The sequence below is a fragment of the Rattus norvegicus genome, chromosome 10, assembly GCF_021556685.1.
Source record: "Rattus norvegicus strain SHRSP/BbbUtx chromosome 10, alternate assembly SHRSP_T2T, whole genome shotgun sequence".
Lineage (NCBI taxonomy): Eukaryota > Metazoa > Chordata > Mammalia > Rodentia > Muridae > Rattus > Rattus norvegicus.
In genome coordinates, this window is record NC_141543.1 from 51,748,095 (window position 1) to 51,773,084 (window position 24,990).

At 46.1% G+C, this 24,990-nt stretch overlaps 1 protein-coding gene across 2 annotated transcripts; it reads left to right on the forward strand.

The window, feature by feature from the left end:
• The first annotated feature begins 727 nt into the window (after window positions 1–727).
• On the forward strand, window positions 728–23,821 carry Tnfrsf13b (TNF receptor superfamily member 13B). Of its 2 annotated transcripts, NM_001305991.1 has the most exon segments (5): window positions 728–780; window positions 13,566–13,695; window positions 15,542–15,772; window positions 21,187–21,357; window positions 21,728–21,965. In NM_001305991.1, coding segments are annotated over 4 exon segments (738 nt in total). In that variant the 5' UTR covers window positions 728–780; window positions 13,566–13,586; the 3' UTR covers window positions 21,955–21,965.
• The last annotated feature ends 1,169 nt before the right edge of the window (window positions 23,822–24,990 follow it).

Genomic DNA, 24,990 nt, shown 5'->3' on the forward strand with positions numbered 1-24,990 from the left:
AGGTGTGGAGCACACCTGAACTCCCAACACTCTGGAGTCTGAGGCAGGGAGATCTTGAGTTCAAGCCAGCCTTGCCCAGCTTAGTGACACCTGTGCCAAGAGAACTAAAAACCAGACAAAGAACAATCAAGTGACTGTGAGAACTCGTGTCATTTTCACAATGACTCAAGGACCCACTTTCCAGATGAGGGCATGAAGGTACGAGTCACTTTATACCTAAGTCCTTACCAAGGCATCGGACCCAGAAGCAAGATCCAAATCTGCAGGGACTGCACAGAACACTGGTACCTAATGTCCTGGGGGCAGTCACAGATGGCTTCCTGGGGGAGGTGACGCTTCAACTGAGCATTGAAGAAGGGACAGCATGAACTGACCAGGCAGAAACAAAGAATGTAATAGTCCAAGAGGAGGGAAGGCTATGCAGGGAGCACAAGAGCTGTGTGGGCATCCTAGCCTGGAGAGCGGACAGTGGACAGGAACCAGGCCTAGGAGTTGGGCAGGGAAGATCTAGAATTATCCAAGCCCTGTCATAACACAACCAGACTAAGCCCCCACTGCTAAGCTAACGGGACAGGTCGCTCACCTGTACTCCCTGGACTAAGGCGCAGGCGCAGGCGCAGGTCAACAGGGCGGCTTATTTACATCCCCAGGTCGAAGGGGGAAAACCCAGGAAGTGTGGCCTAGGCCTAACAAAATCTCAGGCTAATAATAAACGCCCTGAGTAATGAGTGGTGTGGGCCAGGGCAGGCAGGAGGCTGGCGCTGTTGGCACAGGAGCGTGGTGAGTAGCCAGCCGTGGTGGGTGAGGGCCAAGAGGGTGCTCCGGGGGCTGGGGATCCAGCAGTGCCACCGCAGGCACAAGATAAGGCTACTCAGGTTTCGGACAGCCTCAGTCCTGCACACCGGAGAAGCCTCCAGGGGTCAGGTCTTGCCTTCCAGGGGGAGTGGGGTCAGGCAAACAGGCAAGAACCTTTGTTTTCTATCCATGTGCTCCAGACTTTCTCCTTGTGCCCCCAGATTATTTTGAAGTGAATCTGGTAGATTTTAGATGCCTCGGGAGTCAGCATTTAGAACTCCGCCCTCACTTAGCTGTCGTGAATTTCTAAGAACTCTTAATATCACAAAGCGCCAACGAGCACAGGTGTTGAGCAAGAAGTGCCGACGGTGTGCGTCCTCGGTGGACAGATTCAAATCAGTCCTTCGTGGCCCACAGGAGAAAATGGGTTCTGTATTTCCACCTCTACCTGTTCCAATCTGCCTTCTTGTTTTTCTTGCTGATTTTCGTTGATGAATCAGGGCCGCTTATCCTATAGTGTGCCTGGGGTAATTTAGAGAGTTCCCTCCAAGGCGGAGAGGTTCCTCATCAGGACCCTTGCTCACAGCGGCTCCACCTCTCCCCATACCCAAGCTGGCCTCAGGCAGGCCTTCGCTAGGATTTCCATCTCTGTCCAGCAACCATGTCTGCCAAGGATGCAATTAAGTTTCACAGAGAATGCAGAGTCAGTGATCAGGAGCCACCTTGACCCAAGAGGAAATGTCAGAGGGCCTGGGACCAGGAATTAGGAATCAGGCAGAATGGACCGGATTCCATAGCAGCTTCCTAGTGCTGCCGGGAGAGCTGGGACAGGTGGAGAGATCAAGTTACCATTTGTTCGTAGTTTGTACACTGCCCCTTGATCTCGGAAAAGTCTCTTCTACAAAATGGACCCCAAATCCACAAACCTGCTTTCAACCCTTCAGACTCTCTTGAAGAGTCACAAGCAAAAGTTCTGGGAAGTTAAAACCAAACAATAACAACAAAAGAATCCTTCGACTAATTTTAATATTTCAAATAATTTAAAATTTAAAATAATTATTTAAATATTTATTATATTTGTACTATCGTGAGATAGGCGTACATTCTTTCTGTTCATAGTTTTCTCCCTAACAATAAAAGCTAACAATAAAACCTCTCTGCCTTGGAGGAAACTCTCTAAATTACCCCAGGCACATTATAGGATAAGCAGCCCTGCTTTATCAGCAATAATCACCAAGAAAAATAAGAAGGCAGATGGGGACAGGTAGAGATGGGAATATAGAACCATGGTGGACACGGTTGCTGGACAGAGAGGAAATTAAAAATAGAAAAGTGCTGGCCAGGTGTAGTGGTGCACACCTTTAATTCTAGCACTTGTGAGGCAGAGGCAAGCAGATCCCTGGGAGTTTGAGACCAGCTTGGTTTACATAATGAGTTTTAGAAAAGCCAGGGCTACATAGTGAGAGCCTGCTTCAAAAACATCATGATGATGATGATGATGATGATGATGGTGGTGGTGGTGGTGGTGGTGGTGGTGGTGATGGTGATGATGGTGATGGTGATGGTGATGGTGATGGTGATGGTGATAATGATAATGAGATGATGGTGATGATGATGATGATGATGATGATGATCCATTAAAATGAAAGTAACCACCTTAATATATTTCACATAACAATTATATTTTACTCAAATAGAAAAATGCTTTATTTTAAAAAAGAAAAAGCCAGAAGTATTTGGATTCATAGCAAAAAGCTGTGGTTTGGGCCTTGTGTTCTTAAAACTGTCTTGAGTGTTTGGTTCTACAGCAGTACAGGCCAGCTCGCTCACACCGGTACCTGACTGGTACCGAAAACTGAGCCTTTCCTTCCTCTTTCAAGGTATTTACAGTAGGAGCCAAACGTGTCCTGTGTCCAGATTTATTTTTGCTTTTTGTTTCCTTGGCTTGGTTCTTCAAGAAGACAAGGTTTCTCTGTGTAGCCGTGGCTGTTCTGAAACTCTCTGTAGACAGACCAGCCTTGAAATCAGAGCTCCTCCTGCCTCTGCCTCCCAAGTGCTGGGATGAAAGGCGTGGGCCACCCTCGCCTCCCAGCCTGTGTCCAGTTTTTAAAAGGTGCACGAATTCAAAGTTGCCTTCCTCGGTGCCTGGACTAAGGGGTAAGGAATCCATCAGTCTGGGGCTTGGAAGAGAAGCGCCAGTTGATGAGCTCCTGCTTTGCACAGGATAAGAAGTGACCTTACAGTCAGTCAGTCCTGCTAAGGAGCCTGAGCACCACCTTGCAGACACGACAGGTCTTCCTGTGTGGGGCGAGCTGCTGTCTTGACTTTTAAAAAGCGGGTTACAAACTAATCTACCTTATCAGTCTTCCATGAAGCAGAGCCTGCTGTCTAGCCAAGCATGTCAGGGGCCTCTAGAAATTGTAGGACCCGCCGACTCTTGGGTTTCAGGGTACGCGGAAACCTCTGTGTTCATCTGAGCCCAGTGCGCCTGTCTAGGCTACAAGAGGAATTTCCTGCCATCCACCAAAGGAGCTGCCTCAGTTGCTGTCACCCTCGGGGGTCTCCTGCCCCTCCTAGGGGCTGGGCAGTGCTTCTGGCCTTTTCATGGATCTAGCTGGTGGGTAAGAAAGAAGGGTAGACACAGCTTCTTCCGGTCAGTCTCGAGGTCTGACGCAAGTGGCTGTGGTGGGTCATGGAGCCTCTCTCCAGTTGGCCTGCCTATCTCACTCACTCCAATTTATAAAGGATTTCCGTTTTTAGTATCAACACAATTGTGTAGCTTTCCCCACAACCTAATTTTAGGATGTTTCTAATATCAGAAGAAACCTTATTAATCTTTCTCTCTCCTGCCTCCAGCCGCAGACTACAGCTCTCCTATCTCTAGAGGTTTGAGGGTCTTGGATACTTTGTATCATCAGCCTCAATCTCTGTGTGTGCTGTGATTCTGTGTTCCCTGTTTCTTCACGTGTTCTCACAGGTCACCTATGCTGTAGCGTGGCCAGTACTGCATGTTCACAACTAAGTGATATCGCATTTTAGGGACAGACTGTACTGTGTTTATCTTTTGAGCAGTACGCTTTCATTCTTTTGGCTAGACAGCTACCTAGGTGTGGAACGACCGGCTGCCACAGTGACTTGGTTGAATTTTTAAATAATGGTCACTTGACAAAGTGGTCACAACATTGCCTAATCCCATTTGATGCACAGAGTCCTCACTGTCTGTCCCCATCCCCTGTCTAAGCACTGTAGCAGTCCCAGCAGGGGATGGTTTGAGTTTCTTTGCCCAGCGCTGAGCTGGGCACCTTTCTCTGTGCCTGTTGTTCATCCATGCATAATTTTGGAGAAATGTCTATTCAACTCTTTAGCCCAATTTTTAGTTTTAAAGACTTTTAAGTCTCTGATCATTTTATTTTATTTTATTTTTATTTATTTGTTTTCTTAGTTATTGTTTTTTTGTTTTGTTTTGGTTTGGTTTTTGAGACAGGGTTTCTCTGTGTAACAGTTTTGCCTATCCTGGAACTCCCTTTGTAGATCAGGCTGACCTCGAACTCAGAGAGTTGCACCTGCCTCTGCATCTGAGTGCTGGGATTAACGGGATGCTCACCACGTCCAGCTGGCTCTTTAGATTATTTTTTAAAAATGGTAGCATAGGGGGCTGGGGATTTAGCTCAGTGGTAGAGCGCTTACCTAGGAAGCGCAAGGCCCTGGGTTCGGTCCCCAGCTCCGAAAAAAAGAACCAAAAAAAAAAAAAATGGTAGCATAGAAAGACTTAACACGTGTCCTTTGCACGTGTCTATCCAGCATTCCCTTCAACACTGATATCACATCTTAAATGTATGGTGCCCTGATTTAAATGATATCCGCTATTCATTGAAAAGACTGGTTTTACCCTGCTGAATGCTCCTGGTGTGCCTGTAAGGAAACCATCTGCTCTGGTCGGACCCCTGCCTATGCTGGCACCACACTGCAGACTGTGGCAGCTCTGACTGTTTCAGAACCAGGAAGTGTGAGTCCCCAGCTTCACCCTTCTTTTAAAGATTATTCACGGCTGGGGATTTAGCTCAGTGGTAGAGCCCTTACCTAGGAAGCACAAGGCCCTGGGTTCGGTCCCCAGCTCCGAAAAAAAAAAAAAAAAAAGAACCAAAAAAAAAAAAAAAAAGATTATTCACAGTTCCTTGCAATGAATTCCACTGGAATTTTTAGGATAGCCTTTCCGATTTACATTTTTTTAAAAAAGTCAATAAGATTCTGTTATAAATTGTATGACTGCTAGATTGCGTTGGGCCATATTGACTTCTTAAGTCTTCTAGTCTATGAGCACAGGGTATCTTTTGACTTATTTAGGTAATTTCTTTCCACAATATCCTATAGGTTTTTTGGCATACAGTTCTTTCACTTCATTGGCTAACTTGACTAAGTATTTTATTTCTTTTTATGTCACTATAAATTAAATTGTTTCTTAATTTTCTTAAGGATTGTTCTTTGTAAGTCTATGAGAATTCAATGGCTTTTGGTTGCTATTTTTTTTTTACCCTCCCCTGGTTGCTAATATTTTTATGAGCTCTAATAGTTTTGTGGTCCTTTTTAGTATACGATCATGTCATCTGTGGGCAGAGGTGGACTTAACATTCTTCGTTCCTGTTTGGATCTATCTATCTATCTATCTATCTATCTATCTATCTATCTATCTATCATCTAGCTATGTATCTATCTATATCTACCTATCTATCTATCAATCATCTAGCTATGTATCTATATCTATCTACTTATCTATCAATCACCATCTATCACTATCTATCTATTACCATCACCATTTATCTATTAATCATCTTTGTATCTATCAATAATCTATCTATTTATGTATCTGTGTATTTATCATCTATCACCATCTATCTGTCTGTCTGTCTGTCTATCACCATCTAACTATGCATCTATGTATCTATTTATCACTATCTATCTATCTATCTATCTATCTATCTATCTATCTATCTATCTATCACCATGATCATTATCATTATCATTTTGCCTAAGTGCCAGGTTTGGGCCAGACACTCACTGTGATTTCATGTGTGTGCAGCAACCATGTTCCCAGAGGATGTTCACAAGATGCCAATACACAGTTTCTCAGAGAACTGGGTGAGGCACTGACCAGAGGCCATTTGCCCCAAAAGGAAATGCCACAGGACCTGGGACTGGCAGCCAGAAGTTTCGTGTTGGTTTGTTTTACCATGAAAAGGTGTTAAATTTGGTCAAATGGCTTTTCTCTGTCCATTGGGATGGCTGTAGTTTCCTTCTTTTTTTTTTTTTTTTTTTTTTTTTTTTTGGTTCTTTTTTTCCGGAGCTGGGGACCGAACCCAGGGCCTTGCGCTTCCTAGGTAAGCGCTCTACCACTGAGCTAAATCCCCAGCCCCTGTAGTTTCCTTCTTAAGTCTTTCAATGATGTTCACAGAAGCCATGGCTCTTTGTAGAACTGAATCCTTGTAGCAGCCTAGGAACAATCCTCCTTTGATCATGGGGAGTAACACGCTGTGAGGTTCATATGCTGACATTTTGTTGAGGAGCTTGTCCCTGTATTCATAAGGCTTGCTGTTCTGTGATTTTATTTCTTTTAATGTCTCTTTGGGACTTCGACATAAGATCTATTTTGTCTGACAGTAGTTGTAAATTTGCATCTGCTCTCTGGGCACGATTTGCATTTTTTCCCTTTGTTTTTGCTTTTCAAGACAGGGTTTCTCTGTGTAGCCCTGGATGTCCTGCAACTTGCTCTGTAGCCCAGGCTATCCTTGAGCTCACAAAGATCTGCTGCCTCTGCCTCCTGAGTACTGGGGTTAAAGGCCTGGGCCGTCATGGCCTGGCAATGCATGAAATATCTTGCTCCACAATTTTGTTTTTAAAATAAAATCTTCTGTGTCCTTTGATCTGTGTTAGGGTTGAGGTGTGGCGAAGAGGTGGAAACTGTCTAGCAGGCTGCAGTCCCTGGGCTCCACCTGTAACACCACAAACAAAAACAAACCTCCTATAAATAGCGTAGAGATTAATCCTGTGGTTTTGTTGTCTATCTGCCCATTTCTTCCTTTAAACAGAGAGTTCAGAGCATTTATATTTAATATCTTCCTGATAAAGGTTTATTTCTGCTGTTTATGTATTGCTCCTATTGTATTTATTGTGTGCATGAATGCATGTGTGTGTCGGGCTAGGGTGCCATGGCAGGTGAGTGGAGGTCAGAAGACAACGTGATTTTCTCCTTTTACTGTATGGGTTCAGGAGACTAAAGTCAGGTCAGCAGGGTGGGTAGCACCTGAACCTACAGGGTCAGGCCACTGCCTCCGCCCTCTTTTCTGCAGTTTTTTAAATTTATTTTTCTTAGTGATTATCTTAAAACTTAAATTAACAACTTGATTTTGTAATATCTTAATTTGAATATCTACTTAGTTTCATTAATTTGCAAAACACAGTTCCTAAAATCTCTGCCCTTTTGTTTTTATGTTGATTATGAAAATGTTGCTACATGTTTTCTCTTTAACCATGAATGGCGGCTAACATAGGTTTTTTTAATAATTGTTTTGTGAAGTGTTTGTTAAATTATGTGGTGAAATAGTTTCAATTCAAAACAAGAACACAATAATTCCAGTTTATCTTGGCTGGTCTGGTGGTAGAGGTTCATGAACCCAGGTACCCAAGAAGCTGAGGCAGGAAGATCGCAAGTTCAAGACGCTACCTTGCTGGAGAGGGGGTTCAAGGTCAGCCTTGGCCAGCTTAACAAGGCCTTGACTCAAAATACAACAAAGAAAAGAGCTGGGGATAGCGCTCACTGGGAAGGTGCTTGTCTGGCATCTGCAAAGCTCTAGGTTCAATACCCAGTACCACATGCACCCAAGTGCATACACAGGGCATGTATATATAAACACATACACATATGTACACATGCACATACATACACACACATATATATATATACATATGCACAGACATACACAAATGTACACACATATACACATATACATACCCACATACACATGTACACATTGACTGATTAAATACCCAGATATGGTGGATGGTGCATGCCTTTAATCCCAGCACTCAGGAGGTAGAGACCTTGAGTCCTACAGAGAGAGTTCCAGGCCAGCTACATAACGAGACCTCGTCTCAAGAAATAAAATAAAACAGAGGCTGGAGATATGGCTCAGCAGTTAAGAACACTAGCTGCTCTTCCGGAAGACCTGGGTTCAATTTCCAGAACTCACATGGCAACTGACAACTTTGGGTAACTACAGTTTCAGGGGCCTCCACAGACACCAAGCCTGTTGTGGTATATAGACATGCACGCAGGCAAAATGAAACAAAATAGAACCCAATGTTCTCTGTGCAGGGACCTTTACTAGTGTTTCTCCTCCTTTCTGGGCTCTGACTAGTGACATCCATTTCCGCGCAAAGGACTCTTGGTAGCCTTTGTACCAGCAATACGCCCCTCAGTTTTGTCCTTTGGAAATGTCTTAGTTTCTCCTTCATTATTGACAGGCAGTTTTGCCCAGGACATAACTTGTGGCTGACAGCTTTCTTCTAGGTCTTTAGATCTGTCACCCATTCTTTCTCTCTCCAGAAGGTCCCTTGCTCATAACAAGTTGTCTTCCTCTTCCTCCTCTTCCTTCTCCCTCTTCTTCTTTTACTTCTTCTCTTTATAATGACACACACTCTCTCTCTGTGCGTGTGTGTGTGTGTGTGTGTGTGTGTGTGTGTGTGTGTGTGTGTGTAAGAAAGGCAGAGAGGCAGGGGTGTGTGTGTGGGGCCATGTACCATAGCAGGCATGTGGAGGTCAGAGGACAATTTGGCAGATTCAGTTCTTTTCTTTAACCTCCATGGGGATCCCAGGAATCAACTGAGGCTGTCAGGGCCTTTCCTGCTGGCCCACCTCCCCAGCCCACAAGCTGCTTTTGTCTTGCTACCTTAGCAATTTTCTTTACCCTCGTGTTCTATAATTTTACTGTAATGGATTGTGGCACAAGTTTGAGGGTTTTTCCTTCCTTTCTTCCTCTCTCCCTCCTTCATTCTATCTCCTTTCTCTCCCCTCCTTTCACCTCCCCCTTTTCTTGCCTTCCCTTGTTTTCTCTCTCTTTACACTAGAGCTCAATGCTGGGATCTCAGAGATATTAAGCAAATGCACTAGCACTGAGCTGTATATTTAATGTATATTTTTAAATGTATATTTATTTTATTTACTACTTCCAGTTTTGAGGTAGTCTTGCTAATTTGGGTAGCCTGCCCCAACCTCCCAGATGGCTGGAGTCACAGGCCTGAGGCACCAGGCCTGGCAATATTTGAGGTTTTCCTGCTTGGAACTTGTTGAATTTCTCACTCGTGTGTTCCTATCTTTCTCCCGATCTAGGAAGCATTGGGTCTTTATTTCTTTTTAAAAATTTAAATCAATGCCTAACAGTTGAACACATTTATGGTGCAGTGACTTTTCAACATGTGTCTACATCGTGTGACAATGAATCCAGGGCGATCAGCTTATCCACCACCATGTGTGTGTGGTTGAGAGCTAAGAGCCGCTCTTCCAGTGATTTTAAGATGGACGTTATCGTTAGCCGTAGTTTCCTTGCTGGGCCGCAGAGTATAAGCACTAGAGCATAAGCACATTCTCCCGTCTTATGGCTTCACTCCGTCCACCCGTTCTTTCTCAGCTGCGGCAGCTGCTGCTCTCTCTGCCGCTGTAAGTTGGCATTACTGATCGCACAGAATGAGATCATATAACTCCTGCTGTTCTGCCTTTGGCTAATTTTGATTAAAGTAATGTCTTCTGAATCTACTTATGTTGCTCAAACAAAACAGAACTCCATCCTTTGGCCGAGTAATATGCCATCATATAGATATCACATTTGCCTTATATATTCATTCACTGTCGGTCACTTAGGTTAATTCCAAATCTTGGTGGTTAGGATGAGCTGTAATAATCATGGCAGTGAAGCAGATCGCACGCCGTCCTAATCTTCTACTTTCATTACTTTTGGATAAATACCTGTTCCAGTTACACCTGAACAAGGCAAGATTGTAAAAGTGTTTAATTTGGAGGCTCACGGTCCCAAACAGTTTGAGTTTATGGTCATCATGGTGGGGAACATGGCAGCAGGTAGGCAGGCAGGCAGGCAGGCAGGCACAGTACAGGAGCAGAACCTTTTTATCCACATGTACTAGGCAGAGAGAGACGGAGAGAAACACTAGGAATGGTGTGGGGCCACAGGGGCACACCTCCTCCAACAAGGCCACACCTCCTAATCCTTCCCAAACAGTTCCACCAACTGGGGACCAAGTAGTCAAATATGTGAGCCTGTGGGGGCCATTCTCATCCAAACCACCACAGCACCCACTGATGGGAATGCTGGCCTACTTTTACTTCAGAATTGTTGCAGCGGCAATGTGTGAACATTTTTTTTGCTCTATAGCCTGGCTATTAATAACAGCCATTCTAACCAGAGTTGGGGAGCCAGTTGTGGCTTTCTGATGAGCCATGGCTGTCGAGCCAGGATATCTTCTCCGATGCCTGTGAGTGATTTCTGTGTCTTCTTTTGAGAATTGTCTGCTAGAATCTTCTGCATATTTTCAATAGGACTGAGGGGTTTTATTGTTGTGCTCTTTTGCTTTTTTGTTTGTTGTTTTGTTTTAATAGTGAGACACTTCAGTTCACAGCAGTCTGGATATTAGCTCTTGTTGGCCCCCGTTGCTCCGGTTTTATAACCAGGGGTTATGGGGGCTGTCTGCAGGGATTGTGTGCAGATTCTTGGTACTTTAGTCAACAATGAAACAAAAGCTCATGCAGATGACAAAGTAGCAAAGAAAATGTTACAAAAACGCAATAGAAATAATCAGAGGACACAGCAAAGGAGCAGCGGCCACCAGAGTGAAGAAGGTATTCAAGTCCTGTTAACATTTGGGTCTTTCCTGAGGTTCAAGAAAAGTAGAATTTAGGTCCCTGTTTTGATTGGTAGGCTAGGTCATACAGCCATTTTTTTTTCTATTGCACATGTCTTTTCCCATAAGGCATCTGATTTTAATCATATACATGCCTGATCATGCATATGCATAAGCTGGTAAATAGTGAATTCTCCCTAAAAGTTCCTGGCCTGAGGACACAGTTTTCTCTTACCACATAGACACCCCCAAACCAGTTCAAGTTGGGTTGGCCTTTCTATTCTTCCCATTGGTACATTAGCAATATGCTTGAATAAAAACAAATTTGATGGTTGTTAGGGGCAGAACAACTTAACCTCCTTCAGAGAGAGGTGTAGCTCCACACAGATGGGAATCTGAGGTTGGTGGGTGCATTGCTTGAAGAGGGATGGGTGTATAGTACATTCAGGGAAGGGAGCTGGGCTGTCAGGAGCCGGGCTTGCATAACTAGAACAAGGCATGATTTATGCTGCTAAACTATCCCTGTATGCCTACCTCAGTGATACCAGCACTGTGACTGAAGGTCTTCTTGCTCCAGTGGTCATAATCCTGGCCACTGTTGGGGAGAATTTCCCACAGAGGGCGCCTTCAGCATCTCCCTACAGTCCATTCCCTCACACCATGTTTGCTGTCCTCTAGCTAGCCGCAGGGTGGAAGGAATAAACCTTACAGACCTGACGTGTTCTGCTTAGGTGCATGCAGGCTGAAGGAAGGGAGTCAGGGTAGACAGATTCTCCTCATTCCCAATGCCAGGAAGGACCTGGTGCTGCCCCTGGGCCTGCCAGCTTCCAGAGTGCTGTTGTTGCAGCTGCTGTTACTACCCTCTGCTCCTGAGGACTACTGCTGGGGCCGTGTGCTGCCTGTCTGACAGAAAACACAGGTTCTATTCAGTTTGCTCTCAATGAAGAGCAAACAAACACCTTGAAAAGCACTTCAGGAGAAGCCGTAGCCACAGAAAACAGAGTCAGACTGAAGGCATCCCAGCAGCAAAATGAACTGTTACAAGGTAGCCCTGTGGAGATTTGGATCTGTAACATGCCAGACAGGGTCATCAGAACATTTATTTTCCTGATGGGAGGTAACCCCAGGGAGTCACTAGGTACAGGAAGTGAGCTCAGTCTTGGTGTGGGCTGTAACAGTGTTTTCTTCACTGGTAAAAGACACAGGCTTTATACAAAGCATTGCTGAATGTTTCATGTATCCGTGAACAAGAAAGGGGAAGAGTTCTGCACTGAGGGCCTGCTGAAGGCTCGGCACTGGCCAGGTCTGCTTTTGAAATGTTGGGTTTTTTGTTTTGTTTTGTTTGTTTGTTTATTTGTTTGTTGGGTGGACACCTGCTAAGTACTGAGGACCCAGCACTGGACAGAAAGTTATGACCAGGCCTTGCCAAATGATGCTTGTGGTGTGTCTTAGGGTTTTACTGCTGTGAAGAAACACCATGACCAAGGCAAGTCTTACAAAGGACAGCATTTAGTTGGGGCTGGCTTACAGGTTCAGAGGTTCAGTCTATTATCATCAAGGTGGGAACGTGGCAGCGTCTAGGCAGGCATGGTGCAGGCAGAGCTGAGAGTTCTACATCTTCATCTGAAGGCTGCTAGTGGAAGACTAGCTTCCAGTCAGCTAGGATCAGGGTGTTAAAGCCTGTGCCCACAGCGACACACCTCCTACTAGTGCCACTCCCTGGGCAAGCCTAAATAAACAATGATGGGAAACAGCTACAGTCATGAATGCCAAGGCCACAGGGAGGAGCAAGGGTTCTGTGTACAGAAGGGACGCCTGGGCATGGGGGACAGTAGGGTCCTTTCCAAGTCCCTGTTTGATGCCATGAAAAGAGGAGGGTCACATGGGGCAAGAAGATTGAAGAGATGAAGGAGCCTTGGCATAATACTGGGCCAGGGAGGAATGGCTCTGTGGTTAAGAGCCCTTGCTGCTTTTACAGAGGATTCAACTTTCAAGCACAAAGCAGCATATAATTACTTAACTCCAGTTCTAGCAGCCCCAACACCCTCTCCTGGCCTCCACAGACACCAGGCGCGTGTGTGCGCGCGCGCGCGCACACGCACACACACACACACACACACACACACACACACACACACACACACTTTATTCACTCTGAATGAAGGCCTCCACACAGACTGTTAGGCAGACAATGGTAGATACTAAGGCACACGCCTACACACATGCAGATCAGCACATAGACTTCATAGGCATATAGGTCTAGAGGCAGACAAACCTAGAGAAGCTGACAAAGGTCAAGGCTAAAGCCCTTCCCTCTAACCTCAAGGCCATGTTTATACAGAGTCACACAAAAATGTCATTCTGTCAAGGACAGCTAGAGAAGAAATGATATCACTGTAGGCTTTTGGGTTCCCCAAACATCTAGTGTTAGCCATTTTGTGCTGACTTGTAACCCTCTGCTATCTCACATCAGCTGCCTCGGTCCAGGCTGGATACCTATATTAGAGTGCCAGGCTGTCTAGACACAAATCAATCTTTACAGCCCCGTTTCCCTCCATCCTCCATGGGTAATGGGATTCAGTCAGATGCCAAGGGTGTGGGAGAAGAAGGCCGAGACCCTGGGGAGGAGACCTGGTACACATGGAGGACAAGGTGGGGACAGACAGGGTGCAGAACATTAGGGAGGAATTATAAGAGATGGAGATTTACAAATGGAAAACCGAGGCTTAAAGAGTGAAGAAGCCACCCCGACCTCAGCTGTGGTTGGACGCCAGCTCTGCCTGCTGAGACAGAGAACGTCTCCGAATGGGGCAGGAGAGCATTTGCCCATCTGCTGTCCCAAAACTGTATCTCTCCTTCCACAGGATTGGCGGCCAGGAGTGGCTATGGCACTCTGCCCCAAAAAGCAGTACTGGGACTCCTTGAAGAGAACCTGTGTCTCCTGCGTGTTAACCTGCAGCCAGAGGAGCCAGCGCACCTGTACAGACTTCTGCAGTGAGTTCTGTCGTCTAAGGCCAGGGGACAGCTGAGCTATTCCCCCCATCCCCCAGAATCCCCCTGGCCTTTCTGAAGCCAGGTGAAGGGATGACAGATGCCAGGGGTCTCGTTCCCTCAGCCTTTCAGCCGTTTGTACATTGTTCTTTCCTGCCTTCCGATTGCCTGCTCTCCTGCCCGCAGTGCCTCTCACCACTGTCTCATCCTTAACATTTATTTATTTTTTTATTAATTCAATACATAAATATAATGTTTCTAGATCTCTCTTTCCCTCCCTTCCTCCCTCCCTCTCCCCACTTTTAGACAGGTTTTACTATGTGACTCAGGCTAGCTTTGAACTTGAGATTCTCTAGCATCAGCATCCTGAGGACTGGGATTACAGGCATGTACCAGATCCCCCAACTCTCTTGATGCACCCCGAAGGACACAGGAGAGTGCAGCCCACCCGCATGCATGTCTTTAGAAATTGCCCAAATTCTGCCTTTTCATTTCCAATCCAGTTTTCTTCACTCGTGTATTTTCAAACATTTATTGATTCTTTCTCAGTTTTAAAATGCATTTTATGTATGCTCATGCATGTGTGTGCACATTTTGTGTGTGTGTGTGTGTGTGTGTGTGTGTGTGTGTGTGTGTGTGTGTGTCTGAGTCAGAAGATATTTTCGGTAGTCACTTCTGTCCTTCCAGTTTTCGGTCCAGGGGACCAAACTTGGGGGGCTATTAGTCTTGGTAGCAAATAAATACCTTTACCCACTGAGCCATCTCTTCTGCCCTTGTACATTTTAAATATTTAGGACTCCATTAGTTTTAAAGGAGGAAGTTTGTAGTTTGGGGGATGGGTCTCAATCCATAGCCACATGGCTCTCTATTGTAGCATGTCCTGAAGGTAGCTGATTGGAACTGAGTGGGTAGCGCCTCCCTTCCCCAGTGGACTTCCTCTGGGTCGGACTATGTCCTTGCAGCCTTTCTGGCTGTGGAACTGTGAGTGTATTAATCACCCAGGAGACTAGCTTCCCATGCACTAGTCACCAGCTGGGACCCTTGGGGACAGCTTCTGCTCAGCACTGCTCAGCACTGCTACTGTGGTTCTAACACATCATCATGGCCTTTCCCAGCACTCTCCCCAACTCTCCAAGGAAGGTTCTGGCTTTTCCTCTTCTATTCCTTCCACTAACTTGAAGGATGTTTCTCCTTCAGGAGATTTGAAAACACAAACAAACATTTTATATGACAACATAGCAATCTAGGTATTAATTTAAAAGATATGTAGAGGGGGCTAGACAGACAGCTGAGTGGTTAAGAGCATCCTCTCATTTTGCAGAGGATCCAGTTCTGTTCCTAACAACTGCATGGTGGCTCCCAACCATCCCTAACTCCCGGTCAGATCCGTGCCATCATCTGAACTCCACAGGCACCAGACATGGATGTGGTGTACATACATGCAGGCAGGCAAAGCACTTGTGCACATAAAATAAAAGAAATAAACCCTTAAAATATAATATAATATATAGAAAATGACCACATTTGAAAATGAGGAAGTATGAAGAGTTTATGGGTCAAAGAAGAAACAAAACAACAACACCATCCTTAGAAACATCTTGAACTAGGTAGAGGGAGATAAATATCTATAGATAGGTATTGATACAGTTATAGATTGATATACTTATAGATATCAGGATGTGATATGCCAGAGGGCACGCAAAGGCCACAACCATTCTGGAACTGATGTCTTCACACTGAACTATAGGGTTGGTTTGCTTTGTTTCTCTGCTTTGACGTTGTGTAGGGTCAGACCCCAAGCTCCTACAAGTCCAGAATGCCCAGCGGCATTTTTCTTTCTGTCCTACAGAATTCATCAACTGCAGAAAAGAGCAAGGCAAGTACTATGACCATCTCCTGGGGACCTGTGTCAGCTGTGACTCCACCTGCACACAGCACCCTCAGCAGTGTGCACAGTTCTGTGAGAAAAGGCCCAGAAGCCAGGTGAACCTCCAGTCCGAGCTCAGGAGACCAGAGACCCGGGAGGTGGAAGCCAGGCCGGATAACTTAGGAAGGTACCAGGGGTCAGAGCACAGTCCAGGTGAGTGACCCCAGGTCAGTGCCTAAGGCATCTGAAGGCCAGGGTGGGTGGGAAGCTGGGCACTGGGCCGCAATAATGAGTGTCTTTAGTTGAAGAGGCTTAGACTCTAGGCAAATACACAGAAGCCAGGGTAGAAAAATTGTTCAGACGAAATTTTCAGAAGTCTATGGGACAGTTTATCACATCCATATGGTGTATACTGCTCAAATCTGTCACCTCAAACGCTTAACCATTTCTTTGTAGCGAAAACATTAAAAAATCTGTTTAAAATTCCCCCTTAATGTTCTGCAGTGCTGGGACTGGACCCATAAATTCTCCTGGTGTTAGTCAAGAGGTCGCCTGATGAGCCACGCACACATTCCTTTAGCTTTCGTGGTCATGGCCTAGCCAGCCTCACAGGGCTGCCCCTTTTCTCATAGCCTCTATGAGCGTCTTATTCTAAAGGGATAAAACAGGGCCCAGCCCAGATTAGAGTTGAAGAGAATGATTCCACAGGGCTCCGTGTGGTGGCAAATTTTGTGGTACATGTAAGAATCAAACAATCAGAGGGAAATGAAAAAGAAAGGGGGGGGAGAGAGAGCGAGGGGGGAGGAGGAGGGGGAGAGGGAAGAAGAAGAGGAGGAGGAAGGGGAGGAGGAGGAAGAGGAGGAGGAAGAGGAGGAGGAAGAGGAGGAGGAAGAGGAGGAGGAAGAGAGGAGGAAGAGAAAACAAAACAAAACTCAGACCAGTCTCCACAGTAAAAGCTGACATCTATTGGTCTGAGAGACAGGGCCCCAAGACCAGAGCACAGCATTTGAACTTGTAGAGCAATGCAAATTACATGTTTTGGGGACTGGTACAGCTAAGAATAGAGAAGGAGGAGGGGAGGGTCTTGTCAGGGGCAGAATGAGGAAGCAAGCTGCTTTTCTCTGTGAACTGATTCTCGGAACGGCAGGATGGAAGCTAGGTCAGTTGCTTTCCTCTGACCTTCCAGTGATGTAGCTGCTTTCTGGGAATTCCATGGGTGGCAGATTTCTTGGGACCTTGGGCTTGTTTTAGGGCGTTGGTTTTGTGTAGGGGGTGGATTTCCTTTCATCCAAGACCCTTTACATATACGGGAAGGGGGTGCCATTTCCTATCTGGCTACTTTCTGCCGGGAGTGAGGGAGACAAGGTTTTGGGGGTTCTCAAGTCTGGAGTGATTCTAGAAGAAGCATCATTGTCTTTACTTCATTTTGGTGTGACGGACCGGGATAAGGCAATGATATAGCCCAGGAGGAAGCCCTGTAAAGAGTTTAAAAGACAGGGTAAACTGTCCCTGTGAGGTTGATAAAGTGGGGGAGGCAGGATGGGTGGCAACTGGGAGCCCATCTAGAAGAGGCTTGTTGCTGAATTCTCTGTGCCTGGTCTTGAACCAGTTTTTATCTGTGGGTATAGAAGCAGCGGTGTTCCTGGAGGTGAGTCTGAAAGGTGTGCAGCTGTTCTGGAATCGAGGCTCTCCAAGAGCTGCTGAGGCAAAGAGCTTGACTGATGTAAAGAAACCCATTTCCGCTGTTCTCCTTTGTTGTCCTGGAAGAGGAATGGGTCTGGTGGCCTTTTTTTGCTCTTATTGACATAGGTGTAGAGATGGGAATGGGAGCTTCATGGGGAATAAGGAGAATGGTGGAGACAAAAAGTAAGATATAGGTCCAGTCTAGCTACTGGGCAAGCACACAGAGACGTTTGTACTGCAACCCCCAAAGAGTCCTGTCAGAAGAGACAGGGAAGGATGTTTAAAACTGTTATCTGGTGTAGTTTCCCCTTTGCAGGGCACTGTGAGGTCTGACAGACATTGCCACATGGAGGAGTGTCCCAGGAATATGACAGGGAAAGACTGGGAGCTGACTAGGGGGTGATAGACTTATCTTAATTAACTAGTCCATTTTGAGCTACTTAAAAGTTACTGGAGATGAGGAAACATTAGTAAGGAGTATGTATGGTGGGAGGTCCTTCTAGGAGCCCACAGGCTGGGGCAGGGTTAGGTTTGAATGGGGAGGAATGATAAGGATTTGAAAGGATTTCATTAGACTAGGGAAGGCAGGTCCTTCTCCTTGTTCCCAGCAATACTGGGGACCAGAAAAGGATTCAGATGGATTAAAAACGGAAAGACCAGTGAGGTGGGTAGTATCAGGAGGACCGTCTGTAAGGAAGTGGTGCAGAGTCCTGTGGAGCAAAGGTGGTGATGGGGAGTTTGCACTGAGGTTGGAGGTGGACAGGGATGGAGTCTATGAATCGTACTGGGACCTTGGGAAGTTGGCCACTTCTGACGGGTAAGGCACCATGGGCAGATGTTGAAGAGCCAGTTTTAAATGTCTTGCTAAAAAACTAGGATTACAACCCATTTAGGAAATCCCTCCTCACTGTTTCAAGCCCCCCTCCACCCCCAGGAATCTTTATGGGTGAAGTGAGAGGGTGAGGCAAGTCAGACCAGAAGTGCAGCAGGGAATGCTTGATTAATAGTTTGAGACTGATGGAGACACACCCAGAAGAGGGACAGAGAGAAAAACCCTCTACCAAGTACAGCGGGGTCTTGGGAGCCTCGGAAAACACCCAGTCTCTGTTCAAGGCTTGGCTTTTGGTTTTTTAAGACTTTAAAGAGTTTTTCCCTCCTAATTTAGGGTGGCTTGGTTGGTTTTGTTTTGAGACAGGGTTCTTGGGTGTGGACCTGGTTGTCTTGGAACTTGCTGTGTAGACGGACACACCCCAAACTCGCAGAGAACCACCTGCCTCTGCTTTTCAAGAACTGGGATTGAAGGTGTGTGTCATCATGACCAGCAAGGGTGTGTTAGGACAGATTTGAACAAGGCCTGATAGCTGATTGGCTGTCAACTGTTGTATCTTGATCTGGCCTTGAACTCATAGGGCCAGTCCATCAGCAGGGGGTTCCACGGAGAAAAACCCACTAGACCTTTGTTTTAAACCACCAGGCTTTTGTCTCCGAGGAAGAAGCTGGCCATCTTGGAAGTTCACCATCTTTATTACCTATCATGGTCCCTCTCCCTAACTGTCTGCCTACTGGGAAATCTGTCTAACTCCTTGTTCCTCGTTCCCCTTTCTGGGAGATCATCCTAACTGCTTAGGGGGCTTGGAGGCACAGACTGCTTATGAGCTGGCTAAAGATGATGGAATGGGCAGCATTTACAGCCCCCCCCCCCAGAGGAGGGTCCATCTAAGGGCCCATTGTCACATTGATGGTGGCAAAGGTCCGGAGCATTAGGTGGCTGTGACGGCAGTGTGTATTCTTAGAGCACACGTGTGACAGAGCAGCTGCAACACCCACCAAGTGAGCCTGCTGGTGTATTACACTTCTATCGAGGGTGTGGTTAAAATTCTTGGATAATTTTGCCCTTCTTAGAGGAATCGAACGGGTCCAAGAATACTTGTCAGGTTCTGCCATAAGCATCAGCAAGACTCCTGGTCCTCCTTGTTACCATTGCCACTCTGTGCTGTACACACATGCAAGGGACCATGTTTAACCTCACCGGTCGGCCATTGGGTCTCTGTTACAGCTTCATGGGGGAACGTTAAGAGGTGATGTTAATGAGGAGAGTGCCTCAGCATCACGATTAATGTTAGCTTCGCTTAGTAGCCATACAGCAAGCTGGACTGTGTCCCAGAGCCCTGCAGAAGGATGAGGAATCTGTGCAGTGAGCTGTTTGTTACAGCAGACTCCAGTGTGTGCAAGGAGTGAATGCCAGGAAACTAAGAGAAGTCTCTTAAAGTCAGCATCTAATTGACAATTTAAAAGAGAAGTAGAATCCCACATCAGGTCTTTTTTATTTTTTAATACAATTGTCCAGTAATATCTCATGAGCCGTCTCCTGAATAGTTTCCCCAAACTTACCAATGTGAGGTACAAAGTGTCTAGAACAGTCCAGTCAGTCCATAGAGACAGAGGACAGATAAATGTAATTGGGGGCCAGGTGAGAGAAGATGGGGAGGGCCCATTAATGGGATGGGAAGTTTTTCATTGGAAATAAAAAAAAAAAGCCTCAAATTGGGGATTGCAAATGCACACCTTGATGAGCATGCTTAAAAACACTCAAAATTCACCGAAGTGGTGAACATGGTGGTTTACAAGTTACATCCAAGTTTTTTTTTTTTTTAAACAAAGATATTGACAGCGCTGCCCTGCCCCCATCACCCTCCATCCCATTCCATCAGCAAACAGGAGAATTGTGAAACGTACAGTGCAAAAGGCACTGATGCCCAGAACAGGCTGGGCCTTTGTAGAACTGTTGTGCTTTCTCAGTAAGAAAACACTCGTAAGAAGTTCCTAAAGGAAAAACTCCTGAGTGAGCTTTTCCTCATGTGACTAGTTCTGGCTAATGCACACCAAGGAACTGACCCTGGACAGAAATTCCCCTCAGCTTCTACAGGTTCAGGCCCTAAGTTATACTTTGAACAATAATACATTTTTTTTTTACAGAGCCAGAAGTTCCATGATTTGGTTGTTTGGACAAGTGGGGAAATTTACAGTGTAAAACGCTGTCACCGATTTCCAGAGAAAGAGCTGGGCTGCTTTCCCCCGGCAGCTGTAACTGGGGTCTTCCTGCTGGGTGCTTTTCCTGAGAAGAGGGATCAGCTAGCGCTGCCAGCTGGGGTTGTCCTCTCTAGCTACTTTACTTTTGTGTCACAGTGTTTTCTGAGAAAGTTTATTGATAAATCCTTTATAAGTTTATTGCTTCCATTTCCTCCTTCAAGGGAGCAACCCCTCACTTCACTAGGACCAAGTGTGCCTTAGTGCCTGCATTGCAAGACCCATAAGACAGTTTGGGAGGAGAAATGTGAGGAGCAGAGAGCTTTGGACTGAGACAAGGTCTGAGTCTTTCATCAAAGCCCGAGGTTCCAGTCTCAAGCTGTAAAGTGAACTAATGGCCCCACTTCCCAGGGCCATTCTGCTTCATGCCTCGGTCATCTCCCCGGTTCTGATTTCAGTCTGAGCTCTCCTAGGAGACCTGATGCTTGATTGAGTCATCCTCTCGGGACTACCATTCTTGCAAACAAGCATGCATGCATGCATCCCTGGGTTTGACCGCCTCCAAAGCATGTGGAGAAAACAGAATGAGCCAGTCCCAGAGGTGTCCAGCTTTTAGGTCTTAAAAAAAGGTGCCATCAGTTTGGGGTTAAAGGGGCCAATTCCTCAGGACTCAGCATAGCAGTGTCTTGGACCAGAAAAGGAATCCCACATCCTCACCAGTGAGGCAGGCTTGGGGATGACTGTGTGCATTGCTTGGGCCTAATGAGGTAAAAAGAAAGCCTAAGGAAGGGAGGGCACTTAATCCTGAAATGGAGCAGGGTAGCTACAGGCCTAAATAGGGCACCTTTTGAGAAGGGGGCGCTGGGGAGTAGGTGCTCTTCTTGAACTCCCTGTTCTTGCCCTGCAAACACCCACAGGATTGAGGATGAACAGTGACCAGCTGACTCTCTACTGCACCCTGGGGGTCTGCCTCTGTGCCATCTTCTGTTGTTTCTTGGTGGCCTTGGCCTCCTTCCTCAGGCGTAGAGGAGAGCCACTTCCCAGCCAGCCTGCCGGGCAGCGTGGGTCACAAGCAAACTCTCCCCACGGTAAGTACAGGCTTCCTTCCCTGACAATCACCAGCAGTCCTTTCCCCGCGCTATCCACCACTACCCCTGCATCCAGGCCGGACACACTCTGAGCCCATAGGACCTGGCTGGGGCGCATCCTGAAGCACCTTAGTGAAATCAGGTTCAAGCTGTAGGGCCAGAAGAAAGAGTGGGTGTCAGGTTCTTGCCTCGGCCTTGGTAGGAGATCCCAGGGGTGGGGGGCTGGATGGTTTTGGGGTGCAGGAAGAAGTGAGTCTGGCCTTGAAAACCTGTTCAGGGGCGCTCAGAAGGTCGAGTCCTGAGGGGGCTCCGGGACTAGGCAGCATGGTACAGTCCTCTGTGCCCACAATGCCCTCCTTTGTCCCTACAGGGCCCATGACAGAGGCTCGCAATGAGGTGGCCATGCCACCCCAGCCTGTCGAAACGTGTAGCTTTTGCTTCCCGGAGCGCAGTTCGCCCACTCAGGAGAGTGCACCACGCTCACTCGGGATTCACGGCTTTGCGGGCACTGCCGCCCCGCAGCCCTGTATGCGCGCATCTGTCAGCGGCCTGGCTGTTGTACGCACGCCCACCGGGGACGAGCGTCCAGGAGCTTGACAGCCAGAAAAATAAAAAGACAATGAAGTGGCAGAGGAGGAAAAGGATGGAGAAGAGACCGATGAAGAAGACATGAGAGAGGCTGCCCGCCTGCAACCCACACAGAGCAATAAAGCAACCACCCGCAGCACCCACGTCCCCAGCGCCGCCTGTGCTGCTGTGTCCTATACTTTCTGCAAAGCAGTCAACCTGTGCTTTTTCTCTTTACCCGAGAAAGATGGAGAATGGCCGGCACCCGGAGCATTACCTTAGAAATCTTACAAACAAGTGGTCTTTCCTAGGGCCTTAGGCAGATAGCTGAGTGCAGTGTGGATATATTTGTGATTTATGTAATTTGTACATACAGATGCTGGGTTGTGTCATGTGCGTGTGTGTGTACATGAGTTGTGTGTATATGTGCACCCATACATATGTGTGTGTGAATTCTGTGCATGCAGATATGTGTATACATATATGTCTGACTGACAGACTAGCCAGGAAGGCGAGTGCCTCTCTAGGTGAAGGCCAAACGTCTTGGAAAAAAAAAAGACGGGTGTTACCTGGACCTCTGAAAGAGTTTGTTCAATTGCATTCACTTTTTATGAGCACCTATGGTTGTCTTTTTAGTCACATTTAAACCTCCAGGTGCATGAAAATACCCTCAGAAGCATTCCCCAGCAAGCTGAAGGGTGACATTGTACACGGTGAAATTTCATCTTTACTACCCAGGCAGATTTACCAATCCCAAAGGCCTCACAACAGCATAGCTTAGCTAGCAGGCTGCACAGGGAGAACACTGTTTGCACAGAGTAACTCCGATAACAGTTCAAATAACACAAAGTGGCTGTCCACAGGATTTCGAAGTCTGCAGTCAAGGCGTCTGCAAAATTGGCTCTTCCTGAGGCCGCACATGCAAGGTCTGTCCTTGGCTTTTCCTTAACCCACTGGTAGTCATTCTCCCTATTCTGTTCCACTCTTCTGTCTCTGGGATCATTCTCCCTCTTGTACTTCATGTTATGATCTGCCTAATAGCTTCATTTTGATTTCCCTGTAAAGAGCCCATCTCCCAATAAGGCCATATTTGAAGCTCTAAGGATCAGGGATTTCAGTACAAGTTTTTGGGGACAAATTCAACCCACCACAGAGGCCTTGTTAGACCATCACTGTTTTATCTTTGTTGAAAAGTTGCCACTTAACAAGTTCTTGTCCAAGATGTGTTGAGCCAGCCTACATCGTTCCCATGATCACCTTTCTACAACAGGATTGCTAGGAAGACCCTGACCCTGGCTCCTGCTACAGACATGTGCTGGCTGTGGGCTGAGGATATCACCAGTGCATGCAGACAGACTGGTGCTCAGCCTGTCTGGGAGATGAACCTGTTTCTAGTCTTTAAGATCTGTGGTTTTAAAATTCTGCTCACCAGAACCCAAGGGGCTGAAAATGCAAGATGTTTCTGGAACCAGGGGGAGGGGAACAGACATGCCAAGAACACAGAGTGCGGAGTCTAGCCTCGGCTTCAGTCAAAAGGAATCTTGAAAATTTTTGGTCAGCTTTTCAGCGGTCTATTTGTGTAAATTTTGTCTTTTATTTTCTGTTTGTAAAGAATGGGCTCTTTTGCCCATTTTATCTGTTGTGCTGGGTCAGCCTATAAAATAGAACCTGACTCTATTTGCATAGTCCCCTTACGTTTTTTATTAGTATATATTAATTGAATAACTGTTTCTGTGGCAGCTTTTACAAACCTGTATACAGAGTGCTTTGGTAGCCTCCATGTTTCCATAACTCTCTTATCTTCCACATTTCTCCACTGGTCTCCCCAACATAATTTGTTACCCTTATAAGTACATGTCTTTAAAATAAAAATCTAGATTTTGTAAAGATGAGAAAACCTGGTATTCATCTTTCTTAATCTTCTTTTCCCAAGCATTCTTACTTACTGCAACCATTTTCCCAACGACGATAAAATTCTATTCATGCACAGTCTCTGTTTCCTGACTTTCTTTGTTTCTGGGCCAGGCTCCCTCAGTCTCCTTGATGATACCTTTCTCCCCACCCCATGTCAGTGTTCCTGTAAAGGACCAGGGGAGGCCAGCGACGTGTGTGCACCCTGTGGATTCCTACAGCTGCTCAGCACCTTTTCCTCTAGAATGCGTAACTGCCCAGATCTGCCACCAGGTGTGCGTATGTTGCCCAGCTAATGTCTTTCCCCTTGACACCAGAACAAGTGGCCCTTCCCAGCAGGGCCTGTAGGGTTCCTCTGCTTTCTACTACAATGTGAGTCTTCAAACACAATAACCACTCTGAATCACATGATATCACCCAGACCCAGTGGGTGTCATTCTAAGATTATGAGCAAGTCTTGGGGCTGGACAGATAGCTCAGTGGTTAAGAGCATTTGCTGCTCTCTCAGAGGGCCTGAGTTTGGTTCCCAGCGCCCACAACCAATCATCACATCAATCCCAAGGGCACTTTCATTCCTGAGAACACCAGGCATAAACCATGGGCAAACATCCATACATTTTTTTTCACTTTCTAGGAAGCAGCAAGTTTTTTTTTTAATTTAGAGAATACTTTATTAGTTTTTGTAATCAAACCCACGTAGATAAGACCTTACATATTTAATACAGTGTGTTACCCCTGTACAAATGGAAAAAACTTAAGTTCAACATTTCTAGACCAATATGGCTGTTCATTTCTGTACAGTGCCAACTCAACACAGTAAACGGGGATACTTTTTTCCAAAGTTGACAGCACAGCTAAAGTTTCAAAAAATTCAAATTATATATCTGTATATATATATTTATATCTATATAAAAAGACCAATAATAGCAGTGTGTTATGCATCAACAGCAGCAACAGCTTTTCCAGGTTCTGCAGTCATCTGAACAAAACTGTAGAGACATCCAGCACACTCCATTAAAAAAAAAAAAAAGTAAAAAAACAAAACCCGAGAAAACAGCACAGTTCTGTTACTCTTGTGGTACCTGGCACCATTTTTTTTTTAAATTAGCTTCTCAATCATCATCTGGAAAGAAAACATTCTGAGCAACATCATTA

What these genes read in the sequence shown, in the direction of transcription:
- Tnfrsf13b (XM_087569274.1), top strand. Translation starts at nt 16,658, where the DNA reads ATGAGGAAGCAAGCTGCTTTTCTCTGTGAACTGATTCTCGGAACGGCA. An exon ending in AACGGCAGGATGGAAGCTAG is followed by an intron (nt 16,719 to 21,186) that starts GTCAGTTGCTTT and finishes AAACACCCACAG; the next exon opens with GATTGAGGATGAACAGTGAC. An exon ending in ACAAGCAAACTCTCCCCACG is followed by an intron (nt 21,358 to 21,727) that starts GTAAGTACAGGC and finishes TTGTCCCTACAG; the next exon opens with GGCCCATGACAGAGGCTCGC.